Genomic DNA, 17,568 nt, shown 5'->3' with positions numbered 1-17,568 from the left:
CTCCAACGATTACAATCTCAACCAAAAGCAATGCTTGTCTGACTTTTAAATTTGGAGAAAAAAAACGTAGAATTACATTATTGAAAAGTAATAAGTATATCATCTCTTTTCTCTCTCTCTTTCTCTCTCTCGAGAACAAGACTGACTAACTTAATCGTCACTTTGCTTTTTTGTTTCATTCGATTATACCGTGGTGTGTAATTTTTATTTCTTCGACGACTTTATTGGACAAGATTTTATGTCACCAATCAAAAGAGTAGAAAAAATATATGTGAGAAATTATTCTTGCATTCGTATAGGCTTTAAGTGTCAAATGGATGAATCTTCGATTTTTCGCATATATATATATATATATATATATATATATATATATAGGTATATAAATAAATGTAAGTTGATTGTAGAACAAATCTCTCGAAGGGAATTGGTTATAGTTTTTTCAACTGTATTAGATCAGGCGTGGAACGTATTTTGCTACATCTATAGCTGATCGTCAAAGTAATACAGGATTGACTGAGATTTTTTGTGAATTTTCAATCCTGAAATGAAATCCATTAAGAAAGTGAAACAATTTTTAATACACAGCGTCAAATATGTTCCAGTCTCGCGAATAGGAAGTAACAATGTGCGACTGATCCTATTGCAATGCCAAAAATTTTATCTGTTCATTTTACACCCGTCGACTCACGTTGTTTGTTATTACTTTTAGCGTAGAAACAGTGCTACACAATATAGAATTATTAGAGTAGTCGGTTTGTAATCGTAGAAAAAGAGGTTTAATTGATATTATCTACGACTTTTTATTATTTTCATTCAATATTTACTAAAAACCTCTTTTGATTTATTTAATCATCTTGTAAAGTGTATTATGTGTATGTATAATAAGACGAAATAAAAACCCAAAAAAAGCACGATACTATTCATAATTTTGCAACTATATAAGCAATCACAGTAACTTAATCGTCTACTATATCTATGCAAGTCAATCAATGTAAATGACAAATATATTTGAAGATTAGTCTTTTGCAGCGTCTTTTTAATAAAACAAATAATAAATCATTCATTACGCTTGCACGCGTTCATTTTCATAAATGATATTTATTTCATAAAAATACGACATTTATTTAGGATATCGTCATACTTGAAACATGCACCTGCTCAACGAAATCTCGACCAAAAAATGCAAACACTAAAAACCCATTGTAATTGTTATAATTTATTTATTCTTGTGAGTAAGAAAATAGTAATCGTCATTGTTTAATGTGTTTACAATAAGTGCGAAACTCTTGTTGCGCTTGAGTTTATATTTATGAACAAAGTCGAGAAAATCAATGCCATATTGTATTTGCGTACATGCATATCATGACCGAAGGATTACAAAGTACCTAATACTATACGTGCGTTATGTATTTTTATCTGCGAGGAGTAGCCTCTCTGGGGACATGACAGTCTTTATTATTATTTTTTTTTTCGTTGCTGCGTTTAATTATATTTTGTTAACTATGCGTATACATCACCAGCTCACAAAAGCACCATTTGCAGGAAATAATAAAACTATATAGTTTCCAAAAATATTTTGGTTCGTGCTGTGTTTATTGGTTACCTGTATCATTAAATTTCTTTACGCTCCTTTAAGACTTTCTGACAAAAGTTTTTCACCATACCCTTTTTTACAACTGCACCAAGATCATGTCCTGCCTTACGTAATTTTGAAAAGCTTTCCGGATTTCATGTGTTTCGATACCACTAATCCTATACTACGAGTTAACTTGTTACATAATCCAAATGTTAAATTATAGTAAATTACAATTTTATTTTTTCAAATATCATCCAATGTTTTTACTTGGATGTTATTTAGGATATTATTTCACCCCCAATGTGCATAAAATGTATACTTCCGCCTTTCTTATTTTCTTTTGTATCATCTTGGGTGACTCTCGTAAATCAATGAATAAACCTTGTCATTCTGGTCTAAGAAATAAATAACCAAGGTTTTCGGGAATAAATTACAAAACTTTTATTTTCTACTACAATTTTTTCTATTATGATACATATTTTTATCTTTAAAAAAATGTAAATAAACTAATCAAAATGGACAACAAAGATTGCCAATATTTTCGAGGTCGACGCACTTGCCACGAGAAAAGCAGAGTTTCTTACGAAGCGTCAGCTTCACCATTTGACGCGAGTTGAGTTTATAGGTCTTCGCCACAAATTGGTAAAGATTTCTGTCAAAGTTCTTGGGTCTTTCCAGCGCCTGCAACGTTTACCACGAGAATTTATTGCAAATGTTGTGCATTACTTACCAAACGAGCGATGGATCAAGGGCTCACCTGAAATTTTTTCTCCAACTTCTTGGGTATTCTCAGTAAAACGGGAAACGGATACTTTTCGAAGAAGAGCGGGCCTACTTCTTGCATGTAGCCTTGACCCAGTGCGTAAGCTACGAAGGTCGTCCTTTCTGTTGATTTGTATAAATATTTGTATAAATATAAATAAACTGTAAAGTGATATTTTTTTTTATTACAATTTTATAAAAAGAACACTCATGTTGATTTAAAAAAAAATTTCAATGTCTGCATGAGTGTGGTTTGTCCATTTTTTTTATAATTTTACTGATAGTAACGAATTTTCAATTACAGTGGACATAAGCTATAAAATTTTATTATAATGCTAACCACAATTAGAGTTTAGTTTTTTGAGATGGAAAATTAATTTGCAATCAAAAATTTTGAGCTATTAAAAAAATCAATACAGGAATTTGAATTGATACAGAAAAAAACATTTCCAATCACTCTTGCAATTTTTAATTAAAATCAGACAGACACACTTAGCATTTTTTAGCTACAAATTATTATTAATTTTCTTTTATCACAAGTTTAATTTCAGTCATCAAGGCATTGGCAAAATTACACAGTTTAGGCAAGTTAAATTACACATATGCGACGCGTAATAGAAAATTACTCGTCTTTTTTTTAATTCGTGTGATTTCCAAAAAGAATCACACTCTTACCTTAATTAGATCTCTACACACTTGTTGTGTACAAAAATTAACTCGGATGAAGCGTGCCAGATAAAACCATTCACACATATGTGTAATTTTGTATAGCTGGACGTAATTGCTATGTAATTAAATAATAAGTGCAGATATTATTCAACAACGCTGATATACACTAACCATTTTCTGGAACAGCTTGAATAATTTTTTTACTCTTTGTTACATCTTCTTTCGTTGGACGACCACATTCCGTAAATAACGTTGGACTCGACGAGATCAACACCAAAACGAGGCTGAATTTCATTGTTTACGAATGTAAAAAAAACGACTTTTCGTCTGTCAGTGAAATTATACTGCCGCACAAAAATACTAAAAGCATTTGTTTGCAACTATGCTAATTATTTCTTAGAATGAGGCCATTTGATTAAAATGTGTATTGTACTATAAACGATTGGAGCGTCCGTGAGTTCTAACAGCACACAATGCTAGCGAATCGCAAGTATATCCGATACAAAACAAAAGCTAAGAGTCGGTGTGTCGCGCGAATCGTCGCCGATTTCAATTAATCCCTGCGATGCTGATAGGGTGCTCCGATCGATCGCTCAGGCTTATAAGCCCCAGAGTCGTAAATCTCCAGCGAGAGATGCGCGCTTGTTTCGCGTACTCGTACCCTTGCTCTCTTTTTTTTGCCTAGCGTATATGTTAGATTTTATTTTAGCGTTGTTGATTAAGATTTTTTCTAATTGGTAATGTGTTTCTGACTTTCGAGAAAACAGTTGCACAAAACAATGACACGTGTAGATTGAAGGATTAGTTGAAAGAAAAATGTTTTGTTTTCCCACGCTTGTTTATACATAATTTGATTGTGTGTGTGAAAAAAAAGTACAAAGTAGTATGTGTCTTCTGCATAAATTGACTAAATTCTTTCATCGGCTAGAATGTAATTTTTAAATATAAATATAGTATTGAGTAAATAGCTTTCAGTTTTTCGGCAAACAACCAAAAAAAAAAAAAAAATGTTCAAGTGGTCATTTTATATACCGTCTTAAAAATGTTCAACCTTTTTTTTTACATGGAATTTTCAATGGAATAGCGTTAAAAGCAAGACTTGATTTTTAAATTTCTGCATTTGTTGGTGTTAATCCTATTAAAGCTACAAAAACAAAAGCTTAGCAAATAAAAGGTTAAAAACTACAAGTTATCTCTGTAATAGTTCAAGCATTGAATGGACACTAAATCATTCTTAGTTATTGATCGATTAATTGGTTTTCACGCTCTATAAATTTTCCATCATATACTCCGAATCAAACGATTCATAAAATGCATTTTCATGTAATCAAAACTTTATCTATTTTAATCCATGAAATTATTAGATACCAGAGGATTTTTTGGTTGCTAAATATAAATGTAAACCTCAAATCACTTTAGTCACAAATTTTTTAAAAACTTGAAAAAACAATTTTCTAAAACCTATGATCAAAGATAGAATTTGCAAATATTATAGGAATAAATGTGAAATATAAATGTATTAAAAAAAATTATACGTAAAGAAAGTTATTGAAATGAAAACCTAGTATATTTAAATAAAAGCATTTTAAATGAGTTATATGGAATTAGAAAAAAACTTTAATCACTAAACTGCTTTAAAAACAATTGCAGTTGATCAAAGTGATTGATTTGTATTAAAAAAAAAAAAATTTTGCAAACTCAGCACAGTTTTTCCGTCGAAAGTTAACGTTCTGTTCATTTATAGATTGTTGTTTTCACATGATTTGATCTATTTTGCCGTTACTAATTATGGCTGTAATAATTAAATATTTTAATATGCATCTATGATTTGTTGATAAACATTTCATTACGAAATTTACGAGTACTTATGACTACAACGGCTTTGTTAAGCACCAGCAGAGAGGAAATTTAGTTAGGCACCCTATATTTTTACAGTTCCGTTACGATGAAAATTGTTAAGGTTAAGTAAAAAGTATAAAAATTTTTGTCCTGGAATTCTCTATAAATTTTATAAAAAATTTATTTCAGTGTATAATGACTTGCCTAAACTATTGTGGCTAATTAATACAGCCTTCTGATTAAGCTTTTTAATCCTGATATTTTCCATAAGCTTGTTAACATGCAGTTTCAATGCATTTTTTAGCGAAAATCAGAATGAAACACAAGTATTTATACTTGCTTAACATTTTAATGTCCTTTTGTTTGTATATCCGTTCATCCTTATAATGTTTTTTTTTACCTTTTTGAGTTTACTATTATCTTATTCTTTTCATCAGATTTTCTGAACACTTTAGTATACTGTTTGACCTGTCCCTATCGCCCATAAATTGTAGGTGTTTCTATTAAAAGGATTTATAGATCACAATCATATAATGTAAGGTAGTAATTTACAATTATAAAAAAACAATGTGAAAAAAAAGATCGTTAACTCCATCACTTATTTCTCGCTTATTTCACTAAATTCATAGTATTCACCCTACAAGGAGAGCCATAGCATCAGCCATAGCATAAAACAGAGAGATAAAGCCGAAATTGATCATTTAAGTTTTCTGCACAATCATGCATTTTTAAATTAGGTGGGAGCTTTATGGCTTACATTGGGTACAGTTAAAGGGTTGCAAGTCTCCAGCTAGAACACCCGTGGGAATATGCGTAAGCTCATTTTGCGCTTGAAAGATCGGCCCTGTGTCTCCGGCGCCCGCGTGAGCAAAGAAAACGCGCTTGTACAGTTTGTAATTGAACTCGGCGGCGACGATGACGCCTCTCCGGGGAAATACGTGAAACGTATGAATTTTCGATTTTTCAACGAGGGAAAAAAAAAAGTAAGCCGGTTCACTGGCGGAAGAGGAGGAGAAGGGAGGTGGTTTATAATTTCTTTTTTTTTTTTTTTTTTTTTTTTTTTTTTTAAGGAAATCAGATAAAAAAAGAGTTTATCTAGAAAAAAGTAATAAATACATTTGTTCTTTTAAAATAAAAAAAAAACCGTTGAATTTTTGTAATATATATATATATATATATATATATATATATATATAAGCATACAACTACGTAAAGTCTTCAGTTCGTTTATTCAAAATTAAAAAACGCTAGTTTGTCAGTACAGAATTTTACAACTTAATTTAAGAAAATCCACTGTTTTCAGTATCAACTCAACAATTATATTATAAAGGCTAATTATTGTTTGTTTTGAAACATTTTAAAATAAAGCCGTTGTCAAAAGTACCAAATTGCCATACTTATACAGTATGCTGTGCATCTATTTCCTTGAGTGTACGTTTCAAAATTTTTATCAATCATGTAGTATAATTGTACGGTATGTTCCTGAACACAATGATGAAATTACAAGTAATAACACACGATAAATCCAATAAGCGAAGAGCTTAAATATTTAAACAAATACGAAATGACACGTTTGAGCCTCAACTTTCGCATGAGCGCGTCCGAGTACGTGTGTGTACAGGCGCTGTCAAGTATTCATAAGCGGCATCAGCAACATTGAGATGGATTTTTTTCCCCCTCAGTTCTTCCCTCGATGGTTATAATTATTCTGGAAATGTCGTCGTTGCAAGCTTGTAGAGCTACAATATTTTTGCTCCGCTTTCGTTTACCCTTTGATTGTCCACGTCACTTACAATATACCCACATTTTTCTCGGCAATTACGCTCAAGCGAAAAAAAAAAAAAAAAAAATTGTACGTCCATACATGCAAACGCAGAAAAAAAAATGTTTTTTCCTTGAACACGAAAAATATGCAAGGGTTTAAGTGCATATGCAAGGTGAGCTAGAGGCCGCAGAAAAGACACCAATTATTGGTCTGCAATTTAACCTAGAGTGTACATAGACAAATTAATTCAAGTGACGTTTCGTCAACCGACAACCTTGGACAAAAAAAAATTTATTTTAATTTTCATACAAACGAGGGAAAAACGATAATGATGTATAATAATATGTTTTTTTCCATCGATGCATGATCATTTCAATGTAAATCCAGTGAGTAAAAAGGTAAGTTCAACATTTGAATGTGCACAGTTTAATATATAGAGTTTGATTTCAATAATGTTATCTCCAGGGTTTCTTGAAAAAATCAAAATCTTATAAATTGATTTATTAAAAATTTGTTGAAGTTATACGTCTATAGGCGCGTTACGCGCTAGATCAATTCAACGATTTTAGAATTCTGACCTTGAGAAAATAAGTGGATTTTTTTCATTTGCCTCAGCCTGACCCGTCTCGCCACACCACCCCACGCCAGTCCCATCCAATCTAGGTACACTGAAACATGGTTAATTTGATTGATTAAAAATTATATCAATTAATATTCATTATTCATTTAATAAAGTGATTGTTTTTTTTTTCTGAGGAATAATTTTTTTCAAAACTTAGAAAATAGTATATCTTAGTAGCAGCTTTTTTTTGTGTATTACTAAGTATTTAATAATTTTTCAATAATTCATCAATAATTTTTTAGTTTCACAGTAAATAAATAATTATTCATACAACTTTTTCATTTCTTTTCAAAATTTTCAATCTTTTTTCCTTTATTGATTCATTCCTATATAAGGCTCTGTGAATAAATTTATTGATTTTTATTGCGTTTTCTTCTTTCACAATTTTTCCTTTGTGATTGAGGTGATTTTTTGACTTAAAGACGTTCATCACATAATTAGCAGGGCAAAAGTTGAGAGCCGAGAGAAGCACAAATATATGCAGCAACGCTGGCAATTGTTTTTCTCATGTAGGTGTAGGTACTTACATACACGATTTTACGCATACTTGCTTGTTTTGTTAAAAAAAAAAAAAAATAAATAAAATAACTTGTGGATCTACTTGAAAATTTAATAGGTTAATCAAAGAGTAATCTATCATACAACAAAAATTGGGAGATTTCTGTAATTTTTCCATAAGGTTACATGTTAAATTGAGATTTTTTTTAAATTAAACATGTAAAAAAAGGGTACATACAAAAAATAGACGATTGACATTTGAATAACATCCGTTTAAAAACCCTATATGTGATGAATGTCCTGAAGGGATATTTACAGGCATGTAATACTATTCTATTGAAGAAAGCTGTACTACAGGATGGTTTTTCTTAGCATTTTAGACACAAATATATTGAAGGTGTTAAATATGGACTAGGAATGAGTGCGTGAGTGTATGTGACAGATGTGAGGGTGACGTTAGAGATGTAATCTCTATTTTTATCGATTTACAATCAATATATTTATATTCATTTATGGTCTACCATAGAATGCATCCACTGACCACGATTTTTTTTACAACTAAATTATGTGTTGATGAAATTTCATTTCATAATTTTTTCCACTTTCAATGCCCATAGCGTAACAATTTAGCGCTTTTAAACTATTTCCTTATCAAAAGCTGAGACAAGAAGCTATCAGTTAAAAAAAAAAGTCTGATTGCTAAGTGGTTCTGAACAAGAGTTTTAGAGATTTTGATTTCAACAGAAAATTGGACAGCATAAAAATTTATTTATTTATACTAGTAATCTTTAATTAAGCTACAATTTTATTGATAGTAAAAAAAATCAGTTTGTTCACGTGTAAGTCACAAAAGCCTTTGCTCGAGACTACGTTAATAAGAGCAGTTGATTGTGTAATACATGATAGTAAATCATTTTTCAAATAATACTAATAATTAATGACAATCAACGCTGTTGCGTAATATCAAATTATTCAATTTTCCACTGAATGAAAAACCATCTATTTTTTTATTTTGTGTGGGTAAAAATCGCGTACGTAATTTTTGTACACCAATCGTTGTATTTACTATATATGGTCACATTGGGATTGTGAAAATTACTTTTTATCAGATATAAACAACTAAGGAATAGTATACGAATATAGGTATACATGCACTGAATATTATGTCATACTGTTGTTTTCTTATTAGTTTCGTGCACATAATTATTTTGCGCAAAAATTTTTTTTATTTCACACCAAAAATGTGATTTCAATTTCCTGGTAATTCATATTGTCTTCGAAATGACTAACGCCAAAAGATCTCGTGTGGTAAGATTTTCAAAAAATAAAAAATTGCAGATTAGAAAACGTATAATTTTGAATGAAAATTAAATCCCAACACTATATTCATACAAAATTACAGTGGTTTTCCTGATTTACAGCGATTTTAGTGTGAGCAAATAAGTATATAAGTCGTTCGTCTGAAACACAGAGAGAATATACTGGCTCGACCGGTCAGATCAAGTGGTTGATTTCATAATATTTTTCAATAAGTTACGAATTTGAATTATAGAACTTCGTGCATAGGATTATCTGATTTTGACGGAAAAATGAAGATCTACTACGTAATTTTGTTATCAGCTATTTCTATTAACATGTTCTGGACGCATGGTGCGGGCATAGAACGCACAGATGAATTTGGATTCGTGCAGCTAAATAACATGCTCAACTCTTGCAGAGAAAGCTTGCTTGTAATACTTTGTTAAGTTTGTATTTCTATCCCATGATAATATTATCATTGACTAATCATTCTAAATTATTTACAGATACCATTTTCGGATGATGAGCAGGTAAGAATTACCATAAAGATTATATTTTAATTGTAGGTATATCGCGTTTATCGTTTTTTTGTGGCTCCAGTAATATCATTACCTCATGGCTGTAGCTATAGTTCGCGAACTCATTCAAAATGTTTTCTAATGATACACATTTCAATAAACACCTAGTTATTTTTCAATTTACAAACAGTATTAACTGATCCATCATTTAATTTTTTGCACTTCGAATAGTAAGTCTATTTTAATCTTTCTGAAACTATACCGTGTAACGTACTTTACTTTTATATAGATTGTAGCATTATAACCAGTATTTATATTTTACATTCTGCTTTTATATATAAACCAAGAATAATTCAATGGAATTTCAATTTTTTAAATACTTTACTAAAAACAAAGAATAATTGTGTTGAAATACTTTATAAATAAATTGTTTAATTACAAATTAACTAATGTCATTTAAATTAGAACCAAGTTACCTCAGCTTGAACTAATCAGATTACGAACAAAATGCTTCATTCGAAATTATTCTCCTTTTTAAGACAGGATTTTTAAATTAATTTTATCCTTAAGTATTGATTTGAGATTAATAAGGCTATAATACTTCTATCGTACCAAACGTTTACCGCGTATCGAAAGTAGTTTGGGTCTGATTGTATCAATCACGTAAAAATACATTTTCTTTTATTCTTGGTTTGCTCCTACTCATCGAGGGAAATAATTATTTTTATTTTTTCACCAAGGAAAATTAATTACGATTGCGAAACCATTGCATTTATGAAAAAAATAAAATGAAAAATATTCACGGAAAATCAAATGAAAATTAAAAGATGTAATGCCGAACATTGTTTTGTAACGTGTAAGTAGTATACTACATGATTGGTCATTTTTGGATTTAAATTTTTCGCACGATCAATTTTCCGAAATTCACGTTAGGTTAAGAAGGAATATGCCATTCTCGTTTTCTTGACATTTGTTTCCATTGAGAATTTTTATCCGATTTTAAATTGTTATTTTCAAAATTGAAGTAACTACAGTTTGAAGTTGAATATGATAGCTGAAATTTTTGTTAATGCAGCCACTCGCAACATATTTAATTATCACTAAAGATAATCTGCCGGCACTTTGATTTTCAAATTAAAATTACTTAAATTTGAATTGGAAAATTTTTCCCTGGTGAAGTTGCATATTTGAGTTGGCTAAAATATAAGAAAATGCTAAAGATGAATTTTTACTTATTATTTATAAAACAAGGCTTATTCAGATTGATTTATAAAAATATTAGCATACGCTCTTCAATATAAAAGACTAATATTTTATATACTTAATTTTAGACTATGGATGAAAGACAACTCATGGTAAGCATACATTTTATAACTTAATAAAACATTGCATGAACTGGAACGAAATATATACATAGTGTTGTTGTAGTATAAATGTATTATTATTATTAACTAATAATTCACTCTTCATTTAAATCCATAGGACATAATATCTAATACACAAAATAGATGGTGTAAGTACCTTTCCTTTTAGCTTCACCTCTCACTACGTCGAATTGTCGACATGTTGCATATCGCGATAGGGCCCCTCATCAAATCGTCGGCTCGAGCTATGTAGCGTAGGGATTTCGATCTAAGATTTATGGACCCATTGAGGAATCGATCCAAACACCCCTTGAATCGGAATTATTCACTTCACGAGTTTCAATAAAATGCTAATATACTTTTTTTTATGCAAATATACAGTTTAAACATAAAAAAACTAAAATTGGCATTGATGGTTAACAATTTAATTATTTACACTTTAATTTAAATATAAGTAATCAAACAAAAAACTGACCTTAAATTTAAGTGGAAAATATTGTATTTTAAATAATGAGATTTCATCAAAACATGTTATTGAGCCATACTAGTCAATGGTTTTATTACAAAAATTTCAAAGATTACTTGATAGCTATAGAATTTTCATAAAATATTTTTTCATACTTAACAAAATATTTTTCTCAACTTTTTTGAAAAGTTTATTTTTTAGACCAACCCGTTAGACATAGATCTATCACCGATTTTGTCGAATATAAATTTAAACGATTCAATTGAAAATCGATTATTGGGCCCATAATTGGGTTCGACTTGAATATGAATTTTATAACGAATGACCTCCACAGCACACAGCTCACTGTCATTTCAGATGGAGCTCTATTCAGGTAAACGATGTATCGCAAGATTACAAAAAATCGATAATATCTCGTAAGTAGGCAAAAATCAGCTGAGAACTTTAGCCTAAGGTCTGATCGCAACAACCGTTGGATAAATTTTTTTGTGATCTTGTGATACATTGTTTACCTGAATATAGCCTGCATTAGCCTCGCTTTCTTGCTTGCCCCACTCTTCCGCACACTATTTACACATAATTGTATAGATAAGTATTTGTGGATATTGTCTTAATCATATCTTACCATCAAGTCACAAGTAAATGCTGGTGTCCACTTGCACGGGATTAATACAAGTGCGCTTCTTTCCTATTTTAATACTTCCGAATTATCGAATCCCAAAAAATAACTTTATGATTAGCACCTAGGCCGAAAAAGTAAAGAAAGTCTCAGATCGTCCGTGTATTATCGTTGATTATATTTCTGACGGTCAAAATGTTGTACATTTAGCACATTTTGAAAAAGATGTCTTTAAAAAATTAAATTATCAAAATTCTTACGTTTTCCCAATGGAGGCTATTCTGCCGCTGGGGGCGCTCGCCATCACATGAGGTGCTGGCGTGTATTTCGTATATCTGTATATTACGATGCGCACGCACTCACATAAAATATAGATATACTAAGGCGTATTGAGTATCTCATGTGATGGCGAGCGCCCCTAGCGGCAGAATAGCCCTCATTATTGTCTTATCGGTTCTGGACTAGTTGCAGCAACTATATTGCTTCTTTTACGTGTATTCACACGCTTACGCTCATGCTCGCATGTATCAAAGATTAGTATATGTACCACTGCACAATCATACAAAAACATATACTAGTTACGTACATATAGAATTGTTCTGTGATAGGTATATATGACTCTCAATTTTTAATTCTTAGTAATTTTCTCACAAACTCAATGGTGTTTATTCAGTGTTGCCAATAATAATTAATATTTTTTATTAAGAAATACGGTCATTGATGGCTTATAATAAATAAGAGGTATTATAATAAAAAGGATAATCCCATCTAAATGAACTTTGGTGAATCAGTAATTTGATTTTTGTCAAGTAGTAAAAATATTTTCTAGCTTTTATATATAATTAATTAAATTTTACGTCAATATGCAAGATCTTTAAGAATTGAGATAACCGATTTTCTCAAAACAGAGATAAATAACAAAAAAAAAAAAAAAACTGATACAAAAGTTCTAGATTTTGGACCAGATATCCAGCAAAGATCTTCTTTGTAACCTCGAAATATTATTTGACAGTCAAGTGACGGCGAACTTTGTTATTCAAATGGGAACCTCTTTTTATATCCACTTCATATCGACTATTTCGGTCCCAAACCTACAAATTTTGTATAAACTATTTGGCGATTTTTGGTTTTGTGTCACGTAAAACGTCTGTTTTAATAACTTTTAAATACCTTGTATGACTGCATGCATTCACATTTCGATCAAAACATCATGTGATTCAGCCAAGGTGATTTTTTTTTTTTTTTTTTTTTTTCAATCATATTCTTTTTGAGTAGAGTCAGAATAATTTTATTTGCATTATAGTTAAATGTTGGTATGATTTCTGGTAAAGTATAAGTTAACTACAAGCCGCGCTTTTATTTATTCCCGCACCGAGAAACCCACGTAACATATGCATTTCATCTCTACAATTATTGTTAAAATTTCGTAATTCTTTACAGAATTGGATGGATAACTTATGGAGACAGGTAAGAATTACTTTTAATAATTACTTTACAAAGCGTCGCATTAACTTTGATGGGTTATGGAGTATTGAGTGCATTTTTAATGAAACTATAATTTTCCTACCTCGGGCGTTTTCGCCACATAAGCGCCATCGCACCGTGGCTACTGGGCACTTATCCGACGAAAACTACCATTTTTTTTCATTCTTGACTAAGTATACCTATTCTTGGATTTCACGACGATTGTCTTGGAATCCGTGACGATCTTATTTTTTCTCACAGTTAAAAACGCTACTCATGATAAGAACCCACTGTAGGAAAAATAGTTCTAGAGCAGTTCTAGCGGGGCCCAAAAAATTACAACTTTTTTTGATCAGAAAAAGTAAAAAAAAAAAAATAATAATTTTCACGTTTTGACTAAAAAACCATATTATCAAGTGTTAAAATTCGTATTTTTGCATAGTAATATACTATTTGAGTAAAGTCGAAACGATTGTACATTATATTCAAGTATTAATATGGTTTATGGTTTGTACAGTATCCCTATAATTAATTATTGACAAATGTTTATTTATTCTTTACAGATGGTACTAACTTACAATGACACGGTAAGCATTTTTATTAATTATTTTACAAAACAACGCATAAGTCCCACGGCAAATCGGCGTCCATGAGGTACCCAAATGCCAAATAAATAGCAAATAGAATTGAAGGAAATTTTGAAATTTTTTCTTGGGGGAGGGGTGCTTGTGTACTTATGAGGCACCTTGTTAAATGTAGTTGTACTGTTGTACTAAGCGTTTGCTCGGTTTACCCCAGAAAATTGAGTTGGGATTGACTCGCTAACACTAAGACGACGGCAAAAAAACACGAAAAAGTTGTAGTGCATACTTTAGGACGAACAATTTTCAATAGTCCATGGTCTGAGTCACTTTTTTAACGAAAGCTGTTTGCAAATTCGTTTTTAACATTCCTGATAGAAAAACCAACATTACCACTTCTTTTTTGTACATTGAAAACAGATGTACAACAAATGTTAATGATTTTTCAATATTATTCAGCAAGATTTACACAGAAAAAATACTCATTGTTGTACCTACGCATATGTGGCCACAATCATGAAAAGAAATGTAAAAAAATTTTTACTCTTCACTGTTCCAAAGTAATATACAATAAGCTTACGCTAACGTTAATGTCGCGGTATGGTTTACCAAAGTTAGTGACATACATTCAGACGAGCATACTACTTTTTTCTTACCTTGTTGTCCCTGTCCCCTCCATTATTTCTTAATATACACATATAAGTTTCGCTAATATGACCACTGTCATAACTGTCTTTTGGCACAACCGTACCAAGTCTCCCGTATTGATCAGTCCCTGTTTCAAATGTGCGTTCAAGTTCCACCGTACATACATCTTCACTACCCTTAAAATCTACTTGCCAAACTGATCTTGTTTCTTGTATGTCTTTTTTTCATAGTATGAAGAAGACGACAGTCTGGTATCGGTAAGAACTTCAATATTTATTCAATGCAGAACTAAATGAAAAATTATTTTTACTCAGCATTTTTAAAACTTGATTTTTTACTTGATTTCCAACAGACGTGCATAGATGACATGGAAAGAGTTCGTGCACTAATGGAAGGTCGAATAATGTAAGAATCAGCACATTGTTTTTATATTAACTGTAACTTGTGAGGTAAACATTAAGTAATGTAACACTTGTACGAATTTTATTTTATAGACCGTGAGAGGTCTAAATGAAGGGAAGAGAAATTCGAAGACAACAATGTTTTGGTGTATGCAACCCTCTCACAAATCAAGATGTTGATATAATTATTGTATTAATTTGGCACGCATGTAGTAATTGTAGTAATAAAGGTACCTAATCACTTATCTGCATAAAATTACTGTATGCATAATTATTTCGATTCACAAGTGATACGTAAAATCGTACACATAGCACATTAATTATTTTCCTCACACTTATTGCGAAAAAAATTTTATATTATCTAAATTGATAAAATCTTAATATTATATTAAGAATATTTCCCGCACTCGTGTGATTGACTCGCACGAGTGGCCGGAGTTGTGCTACGCACTCGTGTGCTCAACTGGCACTCGTTCCCGTCACCGGCCACAAGTCTTTTCCGCACTTGTTACGTAAATAACTATTTCGTAACAGTGTGCAAAAAATAGGTGTTTTCCACATTATCTTTAGTGTGGCAAACTAAATTACCCACACTGATCACGAAAAAAGAGTGTGGAAATAGTAGTTTTCCTACGAGTTTGAAAAGTCTTTGTTTGCGAACCGAGAGGTTTGCGGCCCGAGCCGAAAAAATATTTTTCCGCCCTCAGGTGGTTTTGGGAGGCTGGTACTTCCTCGGGCAAAAAAGCAGTTTTCCGATACTCGTTCGAAAAGTCTCCTTTACGAATCTCGTTACGGACTTCGCCTTCGGCTCGGGCGACAAACCTCTCGGTTCGCAAACGAAGACTTTTCAAACTCGTAGGAAAACTACTAATTCCGATATGCGGCAAAAACTTTTTATTTTCCAATGGGTGGAATATTTTTTCTAGTGTATGGAAAATATTTAGTAGTGTGCGGAAAATCTTTTTCCACACTCCTGAAAATATTTTTACAAACACTTTTAAAAAGTTGACAAAGTATTATACGTTATTTGAAATGTAACTAATAAATCCTTAATACACATGGAATATTGTGAAATTCAGTACAAATAATTTGCACATACACTCTTTATAAATTTTTGAAGCTGTAGTAAATTACATTCCATTTAATTTTAAGAAAGATTTTTCAAATAAAATTTTAATAAAATTAGGTTTATTTATATAGTTTTAAAAAAATAAAAAGGTTTTTTTTGGAAGAACGATTACTTTAATTGTAGCACTGAACAGCCAATAAATTAATAATAGAGTCGGTTTGGTTCTTACAAAGACAGAGCCCAGCATAATGTGGCCCTCTGGTGGTAATTTTTTTTTATAATGATACCCTCATTCCATAAAGCTTATTTTTTTTGTTTAGAAAATGGTTGCAAAATTTTTTTTAAAAGAACGATCATTTGATTTTTTGGAGCAAGGAAGGGCTTCACCGGGACCCCCGCCGAGGGTTTGCCCCCTGGTCGCCCACCAGGGGCTGCCGATCCCTAGACCTCGCACAACCTATCTTGCGAATTATTTATTTTTTACTTTAAGTTCAACTATCTTTCAATAATAGAAAAACTCATTATATTAATCTTTATCGTGTCCAGCTCGTATAAATAAATAATGCAAAGTGTATGAGCTTCAAAGTTATTTTTTAATTACTTATTTCAAAATTTATATGAATTTTTCTCGCACACATTACGAAAAATCTTGTACGTAACTTGTGTGGACGATTTCCTGCACTTGTGCGCGGCATCTGCAATTCGTGCGGGAAATCTTTTTTTCTGCACTTGTAACGTAAATAATTAATAAAGACTGCTTGGACCAGCCATTTCCCTGGTACCTCTTGGGGCATTAATGCCCGTCCACTTGTAAGTAGGTACATCTTTCTCATGCACCTTACTGCAATAAACAAAATACTCGGATTAGGGTGACGCGACGTTACCACGAGCACGCGTATGCTCTGTCTTACACATGTAAAAGTACGACAACGCGTTTCTGATTATTTTATCGTGCTCCAACTGCGTCCATGAATTGTTCACAAGTTCGCAGAATAAACGCTGCGGTGTACCAAAATAAGCGAGTCGCGCTACACGATAGTTTATTGCTTTTCTGATCGTTCCTCTCATTTATTTTTCGGTACGCCGAGAGTGTTTTTTTTTTTTTTCTTCATGTTTACTCATGAGACAAAGTTTTTTCGCACATGTTCCCCCCCCCGCCAAAGATTATTTTTTTAGTTCTCACTATTAGGTGCACTTCTCGAACTTTTTTTTTGTGGCGAAGTTTGTTGTTGATGGTCTTGTTCGGTGGTACGCGGATTTTCTGAAAAAAAGTAGTGCTCAATAAATAATGTTTACTTGTACAGTTTCGCATGAAAAAAATCTACCTATGGTTCAATTATGTTGTACAGAAATTTTTTTGGGACGCGGTCTACTTAAGGCACAATATCAATTAGCACACCGTATGGGT

The 17,568-nt window shown here is 31.6% G+C and overlaps 2 protein-coding genes across 2 annotated transcripts; one reads left to right on the top strand and one right to left on the bottom strand.

Moving 5' to 3' along the window:
* Positions 1–2,086: 2,086 nt before the first annotated feature.
* Positions 2,087–3,561, bottom strand: LOC106639372 (uncharacterized). The gene is made up of 3 exons (XM_014352941.2): positions 3,179–3,561; positions 2,334–2,461; positions 2,087–2,257 (listed from the first exon to the last, which is right to left on the bottom strand). Exons 1-3 carry the CDS (start codon positions 3,300–3,302, stop codon positions 2,087–2,089), a joined length of 423 nt encoding a protein of 140 aa, XP_014208427.2. The 5' UTR covers positions 3,303–3,561.
* Positions 3,562–9,224: 5,663 nt separating this feature from the next.
* On the top strand, positions 9,225–15,099 carry LOC106639371 (uncharacterized). The gene is made up of 7 exons (XM_014352940.2): positions 9,225–9,461; positions 9,537–9,560; positions 10,880–10,903; positions 13,438–13,464; positions 14,025–14,048; positions 14,921–14,947; positions 15,043–15,099. Exons 1-7 carry the CDS (start codon positions 9,321–9,323, stop codon positions 15,097–15,099), a joined length of 324 nt encoding a protein of 107 aa, XP_014208426.2. The 5' UTR covers positions 9,225–9,320.
* The last annotated feature ends 2,469 nt before the right edge of the window (positions 15,100–17,568 follow it).

The sequence above is a fragment of the Copidosoma floridanum genome, unplaced genomic scaffold, assembly GCF_036245765.1.
Source record: "Copidosoma floridanum isolate Cflo_tuat_1 unplaced genomic scaffold, Cflo_Japanese_pri ptg000032l, whole genome shotgun sequence".
In the NCBI taxonomy this organism is placed as follows: domain Eukaryota; kingdom Metazoa; phylum Arthropoda; class Insecta; order Hymenoptera; family Encyrtidae; genus Copidosoma; species Copidosoma floridanum.
The sequence above is the reverse complement of the archived record's forward strand: the minus strand, read 5'-3'. Positions and strand labels throughout refer to the sequence as shown.